This window comes from Sciurus carolinensis, chromosome 12, assembly GCF_902686445.1.
Source record: "Sciurus carolinensis chromosome 12, mSciCar1.2, whole genome shotgun sequence".
NCBI classification, from domain to species: Eukaryota; Metazoa; Chordata; class Mammalia; order Rodentia; family Sciuridae; genus Sciurus; species Sciurus carolinensis.
In genome coordinates, this window is record NC_062224.1 from 60,958,025 (window position 1) to 60,973,915 (window position 15,891).

General features: G+C 39.3%; 1 protein-coding gene across 1 annotated transcript in view; it reads left to right on the forward strand.

The window, feature by feature from the left end:
* Positions 1 to 9,384, forward strand: part of LOC124961365 (uncharacterized) — a 68,374-nt gene extending 58,990 nt beyond the window's left edge. The window contains exons 5-6 of the mRNA XM_047519950.1: positions 7,407 to 7,471; positions 9,051 to 9,384. Of these exons, the coding sequence (XP_047375906.1) occupies positions 7,407 to 7,471; positions 9,051 to 9,068 (83 nt within the window). The 3' untranslated portion in view covers positions 9,069 to 9,384. The remainder of the gene's footprint in view (positions 1 to 7,406; positions 7,472 to 9,050) is intronic.
* Positions 9,385 to 15,891: the final 6,507 nt, after the last annotated feature.

Here is a 15,891-nt window from a genome sequence, read left to right on the forward strand (position 1 = left end):
GAAAAAGGAGAAGAAGAAGGAGAATAATACTTCATCGGGGAGTTTTGTGGTTGAATGTGTTTGGGAAATGCTGTCTTTGAGAGTCACAGTGGAAGAGCACTTGCTTCACATGTTCAATCCCCAGCAAAACTCACACACAGACACACACACACACACACACACACACACACACACACACACATTCACACAAGCTCTAAAATTCATGCAATAAGGAAAGACATTCAACCTTAACTCAGCATTTCCTAAACTTATGTGATCAGGAAAGTTTCTTTTTTTGTCTATAGTAGGTGTTAACAAACAGTGGTAAATGTTTGATTGGATCCTTTGAAAATGCTGCTTTTAGTCAAAAGATAAAGTTCACTCTCCTTTATATATAGCACTGAGGGATACACACACGTGTGTGTGTTTATAAATGTTTTCCAATACATTTCTATATATGTATATGTGTGTAATGTATAAATATATATTTCATACATATGTATATTTACATATACACACATACACATAAGCATATAATGGCAATATTTCTGCTCTTCTCAGAATTTTAATTGGCAATAAACTAGGATGATCATAATTATGAAATGATTTTTATAGATAGAAAAATATATTAGAAGCACACTGAAATCTCAATTGTGACTGTTGGTGGTTGGTAGAATGAAAGGGGAAGTTTTTTTCCTATTTTCTGTTTTTTTTTTCCCCAAATCTTCCACAATGCACATGAATTATTTCTATATTTGGGTCATAAATCAAAATAAATATTTTTTTTAAAAAATCAATATACAAAATGTTTTTCATTTGTTCTTTTTTACTTATTTATTTATTTATTTGTATCGGGGATTGAACCCAAGGGTCCTTTACCACTGAGCTATATCCCCAGTTCTGTTTTATTTTGGTGGGGGAGCGGGACAAGGTCTTACTAAGTTGCCACGGCTGCCTGCACTTGCAGTCCTCCTTCCTCAGCCTCCTAAGTCACTAGAATTATAGACATGTGCCTCCACACCCAGGTTATTTTTATTTGTTCTTTCTCTTCTTCTTTTTTAGTTTATATGGACACAATAGTTTATTTTTTGTGGTGCTGAGGTTCGAACCAAGTGCCTCACACGTGCTAAGCAAGCACTCTACCACTGAGCCACAACCCCAGCCCCTTTTTATTTGTTCTTAAGTGAATATATCCACTCCTTGCTGAGAAGTTCTCAGATCCATCCTTCCATTCATCTTGGTTTGCTCAGGGTCCTATGGCACTTGTCTTCTAAGGCCCTCCATGGCTGTTCCTGGAGTGCACACAGCCTCTGCAGATATAATAAAAATTTTAGCAATTGCCACATGATGGAGGGTCAGTGTGAGGGAAGGAGGCATCCTGATCAAGTCCACCACACTGAGTTGTTCCAGGGTCATGTGTTCATGAAGGACAGGATGGAATTCCAGTTGGATTTTCTGGTGGCAACCAATAAAAATCTTTTTTTTTTTTTTTTGCCATACTGGGGATGGAACCCAGGGACTCATGCTTGACAGGCAAGCACTCTACCAACTGAGCTATATCCCCAGCCCCAATGAAAATCTTAAGTGGAAAATAAATTTATTGGAAGAGTGTTGTATAGCTCACAGACTCCATGAGAAACTTGGAGAACAGGTGATGGAAATGAATAAAAGCAAGTTAGACAAGGCACAACCAAGATCTAGTATGGAGCATAGGGATAATGTGCCTAGGATGCTGCCACCAGTGCTATCCTGCTAGACACTTGTCATCGTGCTGCTGTGTCCTGGCACCCCTGAACACTCCTTGTCATGCTGGCACTCAACACCAGCATGACCATTCCAGGTGACATCTGTCTCCCCACAGGCATCATGTCCCAGTGGGGTCTCTGACCGGCTGAGCCCAGGTGATGTGCTGGTTTTCTAACTGGTAGAGCAAAGAGGGGAAACTGCTCTTTTGACTTCTACAGTAGGAAATGGAGTCCTTTCTCCCTTCTTCTCATAGTTCCACCCAAAGGGAAAGGATGTTTAAAGACCGGGTAGCCAGAATGACCAGTGTACATAATATTGACATCTAGTAGTCCCCCCCAATACCTTATCTGTTATTTGCAGCAGCCTGGAAACATTAAATGGAAAATTCCAGAAATAAACAATCCATACATTTTAAATAACTTTTATTATAGTATTTTGTTATAATTATCCTATTTTATTATTAGTTAATAATAATTATTGTTGTTAATCTCTTACCGTGACTAACTTATAACTTAAACTTTATTATAGGTATGTATATACAGGAAAAAAACAGTATGTATAGGATTTGCTGCTGTGGTCTCAGGCATCCACTGGGGGTCTTGGAGCAGATTCCTTGTGAATAAGAGAGAACTACTGTATTCTATAAAGGATGGAGGGTCTTGGAGAGGCAGGGGCAAAAGCAGATAATGATGTTCAGAAGTGAACTCCCGGGCTGGGGATATAGCTCAGTTGGTAAAGTGTTTGCCTAGCATAAAAAGGTACCTGGGTTCAATCCCCAGCACCACCAAAAAAAAAAAAAAAAGATGTCAGGAGTGAACTTCCCTCCCCAGAGTGGCATATGGTGTGGTGTTCTTTCAGTTTGGATTACTGAAATAGAAAAAGTTTCATTTTCATTTGGTTGAAAATCTGCCCCTCAGAGGAACTGACATCTCTTAGTCAAATCCATACTCAATAATAAAATAAGAATTACCAATCTCCCCCTACTTCCCCAGGGACCAGGAGTCAGATGACTGCCCATCCAATTGTGAGACTATCAGTCACACAGACTTCTGTAGCTCACTAACCAAGGGAAGTGGAGGGAAAACAAAATACTTGAAAGATTGTTTTTTTTTTGTTGTTGTTGTTGTTGTTTTTCTCAGAACTTACAGTTTAGGGAAGCCAATTAAATAGATTGATATTATCTCAGAGAAGGGCCGTATAAGTACAGGGAATTGGAAAGTAGTAGAAAATGTAAACATGGATCTTTCATTGACTTCCTTATTTGGGAATGTAACTTTCTGCTCATAAATGTCCAAACATCAAGGTTGAATCCAGAGTCCAAATAATGAAGTTCAAGGACAATGTTGGTGTTACTGTGGCTGTTGCTGAATTCTGAGATGCCAGACACAGACCTCAAACTGGACTATGTAGGAGAAAACTGGTGAGGCTGACCACTTCAGAGTTTGGAATCTTAGGAGTAGACTGGAAACCAGTGATTAAGAGATGAGAAAAATCCCTTTATTTTGGAAACCCATATGGATATATGCTCATCTCAGAGTAAGTGAGTTACAATTTAAGAACTTCTAAGCATTAACTTTATGTAATCTCTGCATTATTACAATTTTTGGCAATCAGTTGCTTCTTGATTGTCAGTGTATTTGCATAGCCTTCATGGTTGCCTGGGGCCTCTTAAGAATTATCAATCTACTCATAGGAAAGGGGTTTCTAAGCTCAGGTAATTAGATTCTTCAGTCAGACAGGGTCCAGGAATATGCCTCCTGGAAACACAAACAAAGAAAACAAACCTATTTCTTTAAATAGAATGCACCCTTGCATATTTGACACTGGGGTCTTATTCTTCCTAGGAACACATGCTAAAAAAGACAAGATCAGATCTCTAAGTATGTGTGAACTTTAGACAACATGGTTATATGCAGGAAGTCAGTCACCTGGATCAGAATTCCCATGAGAAATGAATTTCACTAAATGGACAAGGTTTAATAATCAGCATGAAAGAATGTCTGAGTTGTGAAAAACGAAGAAATGATGAAGGATTCAAGGGATCTCTTGGAATTAGAGGCCCACCTATTCCTAGGAGGATCGAGATAAGCCATATGGTGCCTCTCCTGTAACCTCAGCATTTCCCCAAGGAATTCTTTAAAGGGAAAAGTTCACAACAGTAGACTGAGGGATTACAGTGTCTGCAGTGTGGGTGGAAGGGGTGTTCCATTTTTCTCTCTGCTGTGAGACTGTTGGGAATGGGTGGTAGGTAAAGTAGATTGGGATTTCTAGTATCCAAAACAGATATAGTGTCATTTCATCTTTGGTTGTGTCCCTGGGTGACTGAACAACAAACATGGAGGAAGCAGGGACAGGGCTGATGATTTGTGTAACACTTCAGGTCTCAGGCTGGATCCAGGAGACAAGTCTGGACACAGAGTAAACATCTTTGTTAGCTGTTGTATTAGAAGATGGTGTCTGTAATGAGATGACTTGGGTTTAATCCTAGCTGTAGAGCTTAAAACAAAAACAAAAACAAAAACTTTTCTGGAACTTGGTTTTTATTTAACAGTATGACAAGGAGAGCATTCAGTGGTATCGCCTATAACCTATCCATTGTTTGTCATAGCTTTATACCTTATCATTGTTTTTGTTGTTGTTTTGAGATCGGATTTTGCTATGTGACCCAGGATGGCCTCAAACTCCTGGGTTCAAGCAATCTTTCTGCCTCAGCCTCCCAAACAGCTGAAACTACAGGTATGAGTCACTGCACCTGGCTACTGCTACACTTTTTATTAGCTGGTGACTTTGAAGAAATAACTTAATTGTGTTAGTCAGCTTTCTGTCAGTGTGACAAAATATCTGAGATAATCAACTTATAAAGAGAAAAGGTTTATTTCATCTTACAATTTCAGAGGTTTAGTTCATGGTCAGTTTTCTGTGCTGTTTTTGGGCATGTGGTGAGGCAGCATATCATGGCAGGAGTGTTGAAAAGTAGAACCCTATAAAAGGAGGCTGCTAACCTTGTGTTAGCCAGGAAGTAAAAAGAGGGTCAGGGTCTCAATATCCCCTTCAAGGGCACACCCCTAACAACCTGACTTCTTCCAACTAGACCCCACTTCTTAAATGTTCCACTGCTTCCCAATAACACACTGACTAGTAACCAAGCTTTTAAACAAGTAAGTCTTTGGGGGACATTTCAGATCCAAAGTATACCCCTAAACTTTCTATGCCTCAGTCTTATCATTTGATAAAGGGACATTAAAAATCTGACTTTTGGGGCTGGGGTTGTGGCTCAGTGGTAGAGTGCTTGCCTAGCATGTATGAGGCACTGGGTTTGATTCTCAGCACCACATATAAATAAATGAATGAAATAAAGGTCCATCAACGTAAAAAAAAGAAGAAAGAAAAGGTTTAAAAAAAAAAAAAGAATCTGACTTTTCAGCCTTTTGGTGGTGCATGCCTATAATCCTAGCAGCTTGGGAAGCTAAGACAGGAGGATCTCGAGTTCAAAACCAACCTCAGCAACTTAGTGAGACCCTGTCTCAAAATAAAACATAAAGGGTTGGGGATGTGGCTCAGTGATAAAGTGTCCCTGAGTTCAATCTCCAGTACCAAAAAAAAAAATTACATTAATTCATATGAATTAGTACCTGGCACCTAGTAATTATGATCAAATAATTGCTTGATAAGCATTAGTCTTCAATATTACTACAAGTTTGAGTGGTTACATGTGCCAGAATGAAGGTAACATTTTCCATCTGCACAGCTTTCATGAAACATCCAGATAAACTTCCATTCAGATTGAGCTCAGAAAAAGCCTCAGTCATTTATTTCAATCCAGCTGAAGTTCAAGCATCTCTGTGGTGGAAATAATTACTCACCTCTATAATATTAACACATTGGTGGTGTTAAAATCTTACTGGTAAATGCTTTGTGTCATTGAAGTCCTTCCTAAGCAGTTGAGAAGCACAGATGAAATGCAGCCATCCTGAGTCCTCCTATTAAGATTGTCTAAAATGGAGTTCTCAAGAATAACGAGTACCATGGTGTCTGTAGCTGAGGTCTATCAGTGACCAGGATATGGGAACAACTTGAGCATTTTAAAATATATGCTTTTACCCCTATGCAGTGACTCACACCTGTAATCCCATTGCCTGGGAGGCTGAGGCAGGATTATTGCAAGTTCAAAGCCAACCACAACAAGTCAGTGAGACCCTGTTTGTAAATAAAATATAAAGAAGGTTTGAGGATGTGGCTCAGTGGTTAAGCACCCCTGGGCTCAATCCCTGGTACCAAAAAAAAAAAAAAAAATGCTTTTACAGAATGAAATTTAGTTCCTTGAGTCAGTTGTTTGTCCGTCCTTTCTCTCTCTCTCTCTCTCTCTCTCTCTCTCTCTCTCTCTCTCTCTCTCTCTCTCTCACCCTCTCACCCCGTCCTGCTTCTTTCCTTTCCTGGGTATTTACCCCAGGGGTGCTTTGCCACTGAGTTACCTCCTAGCTGCACCCCCCCCCTTTTTTTTTTTTTTTTTTTTTCAAGACAGGGCCTTACTAAGTTGCAATCCTCAGCTTCAGCCTCCCTAGCAACTGGAATTACAGGCTTGCATCACCGTTTCCACCAAATCAGTTGTTTCTCAAACTGGGGTCTGTGGAAAAATTTTTTTCCATTAAACATGTTGGCATGTTACTGGAATTTGAGGATTGTTGATGTAGTGGAAAGGACATTGACTTTGAAATCAGAAAGATACATGTTCAAATTCTGTTCACTACTTACTTGCTGAGAGGCTTTGGACAAGTCACTGGGCCTCTCTGAGCCTCATTTTTGTCATCTGTAAAATGGTGACAATAGCATCCCACAATCTTGTTATGAAGATGCATGTACATCATTTGACAAATAACATACTCAGTAAAAGTTTCTCTTTTTTGCCCATTTTTCTCCTCCCCTAAGGCAAGAGGAGAGGGGTTAATCTGCCTTTCTAAATAAGAGTTGAGAGGAACTCAGCTGAAATACTAGCTCTAGTTTGAATATGTCTCCCAAAATTCATGCAGTGGAAACATAATCCTCACTGTGATAGTGTTGAAAAGTGGGGACTAATAAGAGGCAATTAAATCAGGAGGGCTCTGCCCTTGTGAACTGACCGATGTCATTACCACAGGAGTGAGTTAGACATCGTGAGGTTAGGAAAGTGAGTTTGCCTCCCTCATATTCACTTGCCTTCTTGTGCTTCTGCCTTCCTTCAACCATGAAGTGAAGAAAACCCTGACCAGACACTGCCCTTGCATCTTGGACTGCCCAGCCTCCCAGCCGTGAGCCAAGTGAATTCCTTTCTTACCATTCCTTTCCTTTCCCTTCTTTTCCTTTCTCTTTCTTTCTCTCCTCTTTTTCTCTTTGTTTCTTCCTTTCTTCTTTCTTTCTCTCTTTTCTTCTTTCTTTTCTTTCTTTTCTTTTTTTCTTTCTTTCCTTCTTCTTTCCTTCCTTCCTTCCTTCCCTCCCTCCCTCCCTCCCTTCTTTTTTTCTTTCCCTCTTCCTACAAATTGCCCACTCTGTGCTCTATTACAGCAATACAAAAAACTAAGATAATATTCACAAGGTTTGTACTGGACATTCAGTGATTCAGATACAGATAATGTGGCAGGCTGAATAATGCCTCTTCTGCTCCCAATGAAATCCCTGAAACCTGTGAATGTTACCTTCCGTGGCAGAAAAGGACTCTGCAGATGGGATTACATTGTGGCTCCAGAGATGGGAGATTATCTGCATCATTCAGGTGGGCTCTAAATGCAATCATGTTTATCCTTATAAGAGGGAGGCAGAGGGAGATTTAACAGACAGAAGACAGTGGGACCAGGGAAACTGATGGCAGTGGTATTGTCACAAACCAAAGGTTGCCAGTGTCACCAGAAGCTGTAAAAAGAGGCAAAGAACGGATTCTCCTGTGGAGCCTCAGGAGGAGTGTGACCCTGCTGACACCTTGATTTCAGCCTAGTGATATGAACTTCAGACTTCTGGCCTCCAGAACCTTGAGAGAATAAATTTATTTCTGGTCATCCTGGTTTGTGGCAATTTGTTATAGCAGCCATTGGGAACTAATACAGATTGTTGGTTGTGACTCTGTAAAGAATAACTTTGAAATGGAATGGAAACAGATTGTGCCTAAATACAGAAATTTAAGAGCTCCTCAGCAAACATTTAAATTCTGTTGTTTAGTTCTCAATTGCAAGGCCAACGGATATATAGAAGGGAAAATTCTTTTTCACGTGGTGGGTTGAGAACTTTAGTGGACTATGATTGGCATTTTTTTTTAAAGAGAACTAAATAGAATAAAGAGCCTGACACACTATGTTCTCAGCGTCATCAGCTGCATGCTTTCCCACACTGTCCTATGTGCAGCATTGCGCATGGTCTTTCTTTCTGCCTCCTTGTATTGTCATTCCCCCGCCCCCCGGCCAGTACTGGAGATTGAACCCAGGGCTGCTGAACTACTGAGTGTCATCCCCAGCCCTTTTAAAAATTTTTATTTTGAGACAGAGCCTCACTAAATTGCCCAGGCTGGCAGAGATTGAACCCAAAGGTGCTCAACCACTGAGCAACATCCCCAGTCCTTTTTACTTTTATTTTTGAGACAGGGCCTTGCTAAGTTGCTTAGGGCCTCACTAAGTTGCTGAGGCTGATTGAACTTGAGATCCTCCTGCTTCAGCCTCCCCAACCACTGGGATTATAGGTGTGCACCAGCATGTCTGGCTCTCTTGCTCTTGGTTAGACGCCATCTTACCTCTTTCCACACACCTGTGCCTTTCTTTTGGTTCTTACTACCTTGCAGCACCCTTTTGCCCATTCATTCAGCAAGTACACTTACAGTGCTACTGTGTGTCAGACACTGTGCTGGGTGCTGGTCCTATCTGAGTGCTTGCTTATGTCCTCCAAGGACAGCCATTTTTCTGAGAAATAGTGTTTTAACTTTTGTATCCCCAGTACTTCACATAGTGCCTGTCATACTAAAATGTTCTTTATTATGTTATGAACTATGATTTTAATTTTTAGAATTATTCTTTTAAACAAATTCAAATGGTGGTTGGGAGGTCATCTGGTCTGATCCTGTGAGGCAACAGACAGCACATTGTTCTAGGGAAACAGGTCTAACAGAATTAGGTTTTCCAGTTGCTTGATCATAGAAATCCTCCATTAGGGGATGTAGCTCAGTGGTTGAGCACTTGCTTAGCATGCATGAGGTCCTGGGTTCAATCTTTAGTACCATAAAAAGAAAGAAAGAAATCCTCCTTCTGGGCTTCCAAATTTTGGTGGTCCCTCAGCAGAGTTGAACACATTTTCTCTCCTCTACTCTACAGGTCACTCTCCCGTCATAGCTTCCAGACCAAGCTAGAGGGGAAATCACCTGACTGATGAAGAAATGGAAGGAGAGCTTTGTGAACCTTGGAGGTGGTCCTAATTGCAAGACCAGCTGGAAAAGATAGCCCAAAATAAATTTCAGTCGTACAGGAATTGAAAAGAAAAGGATACCTTCCTTCCCCAATGTGGAATTTTCTGCTAATTTATTGTAACATCATCATGTCCTTAAAGCATCAAATATGATGGCCAAATTATATTCAGCAGTGTCTTAGGCAACAACCACATATGTAAACTATAGACGATGATATCATTGGTGACTCAATATAATTATACCTTTGCTTGTGAACCCTGTCTTTCTTTCTAGGCATTTAAAACACATGACAGACATTATCTTACTGCTTTTCCCAACACTTTTGTCAGGTAGATAGGGAGTAGGCATCATGATTGTCTTCATCTCACATATACATGGACAGCTTTCCTGGGAATTCTTTGTCCAGAACCACATTGGTAATAAGAGTAACTGGAAAGAAAATGACTAGAGTTTTAATTTAAAAAGCAGAACTTCCTGTGAAGGCAATTCAGGTCACAATACTGGGATATTTCTAATTTCAGGCATCTAAATGTGGTGCAAGAGGGGACAAAGGGTTAGTTACTTTCCTTTATTTATGGGTGTATAGGGGGGCGTAAGATTGCAGATAATTAAACTGCTCCATTCTTGACACTTCAGCATCTACGGGGAACTCCATCCAGTATTATATTTTCTTTCCAAGATGACAATGGTATTAACAAGCATAGCACAATAAAGTAGGACCAGCAACAAAACCTAGAACACCAGTTTGATTCTATGTCAGTTTTTTTGCTGTTAAAAACAATTCTATTATAGTGATGAAAATTTGTGGAGTTGTGGAGGCCCAAGTTCAAGGGCTGGTTCTGACACTAACTGGATGTAAGATTTTGAGAGTGCTGGAGACCAAAGCCAGGGCCTTTCATATGATAGGTAAGTGCTTTACCACTGAGCTATACCCCTCGTCATTTTGAGAAAGCGTCTTAAAGCTTCTTAATTTCTTTTCTTTTCTTCCTTTTTTTTTTTTTTTTTTTTTTTTTTTTTTTGCGGTGCTGGGGATCGAACTCAGGGACTTGTGCTTATAATGCAAGCACTCTACCGACTGAGTATCTCCCCAGCTCAAGCTTCTTAATTTCTATGGGTCTCATTTTTCTTTTCTTTTTTAAATTTTATTTTTATTTATTTAGAAATTTTTAAATTGACACATTAAAATGTATGTACGCTTATAAGGTACCCTATAATGTTTCAATACCTGTACACATTGTGTGATGTTCTAATCTAGGTAAACATATCTACCTCCACAAATACTTATATTTCTTTGAGCTGAAAACATTTAATATCCTTTCCTCCAGCTTTTTTGAAATATATAGTACATTATGGTTATCTACAGTCATCTTACTGTGCAATTACACACAGAACTTTTTTTCCCTAACTATAACCTAGAACCTGTTGACCAACCTTTCCTCGTTCCTCCCTCTCCCTGGGTCTCATTTTTCTTATCTGTAAAATGGGCACAATATTTGCCTTACCCAATGGCTGTGATGATAAAATGAGATCACATATGTAAAGTGCTTTATAAACAGTAAAATGCCACAGGAAAACAAGGTATTATGACGACTGGGCCACTGAAAATTACATGCCTTAAAAATGCAGGTTATATTTTCTTTCAGTGGGGCCTAGTTTCGATGGGTTATCAATGCAAGGAACATACCTTTCAATCTGTAAATTATTATCTCCCCAGAAAATCAGAAGAAAAGACAATGAAGAAGGGAAGGAGACCTGTGGCCACAGGTATATCAAAATTTAAAGAATGTGGCAAGCACAAACTCTGTGTCTAGATGGTGGAATCCAAGTTCATATACAAATAGGGTGCAGGAAGTGTGGAAAATAAATCTTTCCTGTGCTTTCTGGAATATCAACCCTTTGTCCAGTATCTACAAGTTAAAGAATTCCATAGGAAGTATTTGTTTAATTAATTATAGCCAGAACTTATTTGTGGATAGACCAGATTCCAGTGTGCAGTGATATTGCTTCTTCAACCAAGCTACGTGCATACTTGAACACATGAAAAAACCCACAAGATTTGAACTCCTAACCTTTAAAACACAAGGCAGTGACTTTGGCCACCAGGCATCCCGGTTCTTGTTTACCAGGACTGGAAGTTCTCGGTCAGACAGAGCCCCATTTATTCCATGACCCTAGCTGAATAACACCGAGAAACCCAAAGGAATATCCATTTTAAAATAGTGTCTGTGGCACCAAAAGGATTCTGGAGCTCTGAATCAGCCCCTTACCTCATGGCAAAATTCACAGGCTTGCAGAGTTACATGGAAATCAGACTGGAATGTATGGCTTCTATTTTTCTGTAATGACATGTTGTGAAGAGAAGGAGGGCAATTTTCTTGGACATTCCTTTAAAACCAGTACACTTGCAGTGGTTGTTTTTGGGTTTACAAAACGATCCCAAACAGACTCAGGGCCCATGGCCATCCCTGGGTGCCAGACTGTAGGCCACATAGGCCATTTGTCTAGGGACTGTAATTAAAATCAATAATCATTTCTTTCACTTGGCACTTGTTAATCTCTTCTGCAAGCAGTTTGAAGGTGGACTTTCATCCCTCATTCTTTCTGTGAAGTAATTTAATGAGCACATTGGAAGAATGATTCTCTTAAAATATAACCTTAGACTTTGGCTCCTCCTACAAGTTGAAAGAATTTTCTAAGGAAAGAAAGAAAAAAATTCTCAAGAAATGGGTCTGTTCCCCACATCTGACTGCAAAAAATTCATATACTATGACCTGAAAAGGAAAAATAAACAGTCCATGAAATCTGTTGCAAAAAGGAATGAAAGTGTTCTATAAAATAAAAAAATAATAAAATTAAAAATAAAAAGTCCTGAACTGTATTCTCTGTAGGTTTAAAGGCAACCTTTGCCAAAATGTGCTTTTTGGAAACTTTCCTCTAGACCTGGCTCCTACCATCACACTTGGCTGCAGGAGAGGGCTTGGAAGACTATGGTTTGGAATGTGTGAATGTTAAAATCAGACATTGTTCCCCCCCCCCCCCAAACAAAACAAGCTTTTGGTTTGGGCTATGTACATGCTGGACTTACTGGTAACTGTTTTGGTTCTTTTCTTGTCACAGGTCAGAATTGTTGAGGGGATCTTGATATTTTCAGTTCCTTTTTTTTTTTTTTGACCACTGCTTTTCCCCTGATTACAATGCCCTTGAGAAGTTAATAGGTACTCCTTCCATCCTGAAATGAAGAAATGACCAAGTGAGTAGGAAATGATTCATAGAAGGCCACACAGCAAGTTGGAAGAAGAATCTGGACTAGAAACTTGGAATTTCCATGTAAACCTGTAAACCTGGCCTACAAAGCAAAGGTTTTTTTGTTTATTTGTTTGGTTTGTTTTGTTTTTAAACATTGAGGCCCAAAGATGCCTCATAGATCCACAGGCATGAGGTATGATTTCAAACTGGGAGTCAGAAAGGCAGTGGAACTACATAGGGAACACTTTAATTAAATAATTATCACCTGCTAGGGCAGAGCTATAACTTAAAATTGAGCATGGATTATTCTACTTTAGAGCATAATTCAGATTGATGGTATTCAGTTAAATACCATCTATGCTAAAGGAACAACAAATACAAAATACAGCATAGGGACTGTTTCTCATGTCATATATCAATGTCACATTCTTAACAATGTAACAAGAACCAGGAAATAACAGAATCCATGATTATTACACCATGGAGAACTCTGTTTTCAGGAAGCACACACAGAACCTGGAAGTCATCTCTTTAAGGAAACCAGGTAGTATGGATAAGCTGTGGTATTACACAGCTGCCACTGCAGCTGAAAAAATTGTGTCCTGGAAAAAGGCAAATACTGAAAGTAATTTTAACGGATTCATGGAATTAAGCAGATCTCTAGGTGTCAGCAATATGTAGACCCATTGAGGAGGACATGGGAATGAACACAGCTAAAGCCGAAACAGGTACTGTAGAGTTTGCTTAAAGGAGTTATGGGGAACTGAGAGACAGAATTCTTTGCAGTTGGTCTAAAATTCTGCCTGATACCAGGAAGCGGACTTGTTGGTAGAGGAGGGTATGGGGATATGGGACAGTGTAGGACACAGAAAAGGATCCACAGAAGACACTGAACCATGAACAATGAAAAGAGCAGGAGGGACTAGGGCAGAGATATTTCTATTGGTCATACTAATCTAAAACAAAAACAGACCCACACTGTATTTTATTTATAGCTTCTTGTATGCATACATTTGTCTAAGTTAACTGTTTATAGTTTTTCTGATGGTGCCGGTGCACCCATCTTATACTGTTTCTGTTGGTTTCATAAAACTAGATTAAAAGCATTTCTTCTTGTATTATTAAAGATTGATCTTGGGAATTTTGGTTAAAGATGACAGTTGACTGAGTGCCTTAGCCTTTATTCCTTTCCAATTTTTTCTGAAGTATAAAGAATGAGATTTTGCGAGGAAGGAGGTATAAACCATATGGACAAAGAGAATAGGAGAAAAAGAAAATAAAAGCAACATTCTGGGTGATAGAAAGCCCTGGTTCAAATGATAATTGAATGCCAAAGTTTATAGCAAAGGTTGGGAAGCTGAGAAGTAGCCCAATTTACACTGAACCCCCCCCCCAAAAATCTTAGGAATTGGTAACTGGAGTTTCTTCCTGAAATGAAGTTTGAAGGTGAGCTAAAATCAGGAGATTGGATGAAACTGTATTTAAAAATCACTTAAATGGATGAATAAGTAAAATAATGTGGTATACCCACACAATCGGAGTATTTACTATTCAGTGATGCCATGCGACAATATGGATAAACCGTGAAAATATTATGCTAAGTGGGAGAAGCCAGTAATAAGTGACAATATGTCTTATGATTCCATTTACATGAAATGCCCAGCATAGGCAAATTCACAGAAGCAGAAAGTAAATTAATGACTGCCTAGTGCTAGAGCGAGGGAAGAATGTTAGTGGGTATGCGTTTGGGAGACAATAAAAATGTTCTAAAATTAACCATGGTGATGGGTACAAAACACTGAGAATATACTAAAAACCATTAAAAGAGCCACTGAATTATTATTTTTAAACTTTTTTTTTGGTAGTTGTAGATGAACAGAATGTCCTTATTTTCTTTTTTTTTTTATTTATGTGGTGCTGTGGATCAAACCCAGTGCCTCACATGTGCTAGGCAAGCAGCAAGCGCTCTGCCACTGAGCTACAGCCCCGGTCCCACTGAATTATTTTTTAAAAATAAGAAAATGAACAGCCCCATCCAAAAATGGGTCAAAAATCTTCACAGATCAAAGAAGATACACAGATGACAAATAAGTATTTGAAAAGACACTTCTTCACATCTTATGTCACCAGAAAAATGCAAACAGAAACAACAATGAGTCAGGTGTGGAGGCTCATACCTGTAATCCCAGCTGCTCAGGAGGCTGAGGTGGGGAGAATCTGGAGTTCAAAGCCAGACTCAGTAAATCATCAAGGCCACCCCTGGTTTCAATCCCTGGTATAAAACAACAAGACCATTAATTACCTTTTGTTTTTTAAAGGGGGGGACTTTTTTTTTTTTTAACTTTTACTTTATTTATTTTTTTGTGGTGCTCCTGATGATCGAACCCAGTGCCTCACACGAGCTAGGCAAGCGCTCTGCTACTGAGCTACAGCCCCAGGCCCCATTGACTGCTTTTAAAACACATTTTAGAATTGATTCTAAAACTCAAGTGTACTAGGTGAAGGCAAACTAAATAGGCAGTCTCCTTACAAAACAGTGAACGAATACAGCCTTTTCCTGCCGAGGTGCACCGCACCGTCACATTGCCGTGCCCTTCATCCTTATTTCAGCTGAGTAGGGACAGCTCTGACAGCGTGAACACTAGAGTTGGCTCTCCATATTTGTGGGTTCTGCATCCCTAGATTCAACCAACTACAGATTGAAAATATTTGTAAAGTGAATTTCATCTGTACTGAATATGTACAGGCACTTTTTCTTGTCATTATTGTCTACAATACAGCATAACAATTATTTGCAGAGCATTTACATTGTATTAAGTATTATGAGTAATCTAGAGGTGATTTAAAGTATAGGTGATATGTAAATAATACATAAGGGACTTGACCTTGAAAGATGTGGGTACCTGTGGGCTTCCTGGAACCCATCCCCCATGGATACTGAGTGAAGACTTTATGTAGAATAAAACAGAATCTACACCAGATGGGTCTTAAAAGAAGTCATGTTTCATTTGTTTTACAAATGAAAGTACCAGGGCTCAGAGAAATTAAATATACTAAACACAGTGAATTTTGTGGTTGAATTTTTTTCCTTTTTTTTTTTTTTCCAATAGAGTCTTGCTGTGTTGCCCACACTGGGCTCAAATTCAGATCCTCCCACCTCAGTCTCCTGAGCAGCTGGGATTATAGGAGTGGGCCTCTATGCCCAGCTTAGTATGTATTTTTGACACATCTCATAAAAACTCTAAGAAGTAGACGATGGTGTTCCTCCTTTAAAGAGGAAGTAAAGGAGATGCTAAAAAATTAGTTCAATTTCCCACACTAGTTAAATCTCAGAATCAACTCCAACTTCAGGGCATGTGGTCTAACCCCTGTGCTAGACTTCTCTTTCAGTGTTTACTTCATAAAATAAATCTACTTTGTGGTAGTATTACTTGATCATTTGTTTTGAATGTTAATCATACTTGGGGAAGTTCAGCCTTTTCCTTGTTTTTTTTGTTTCGTTT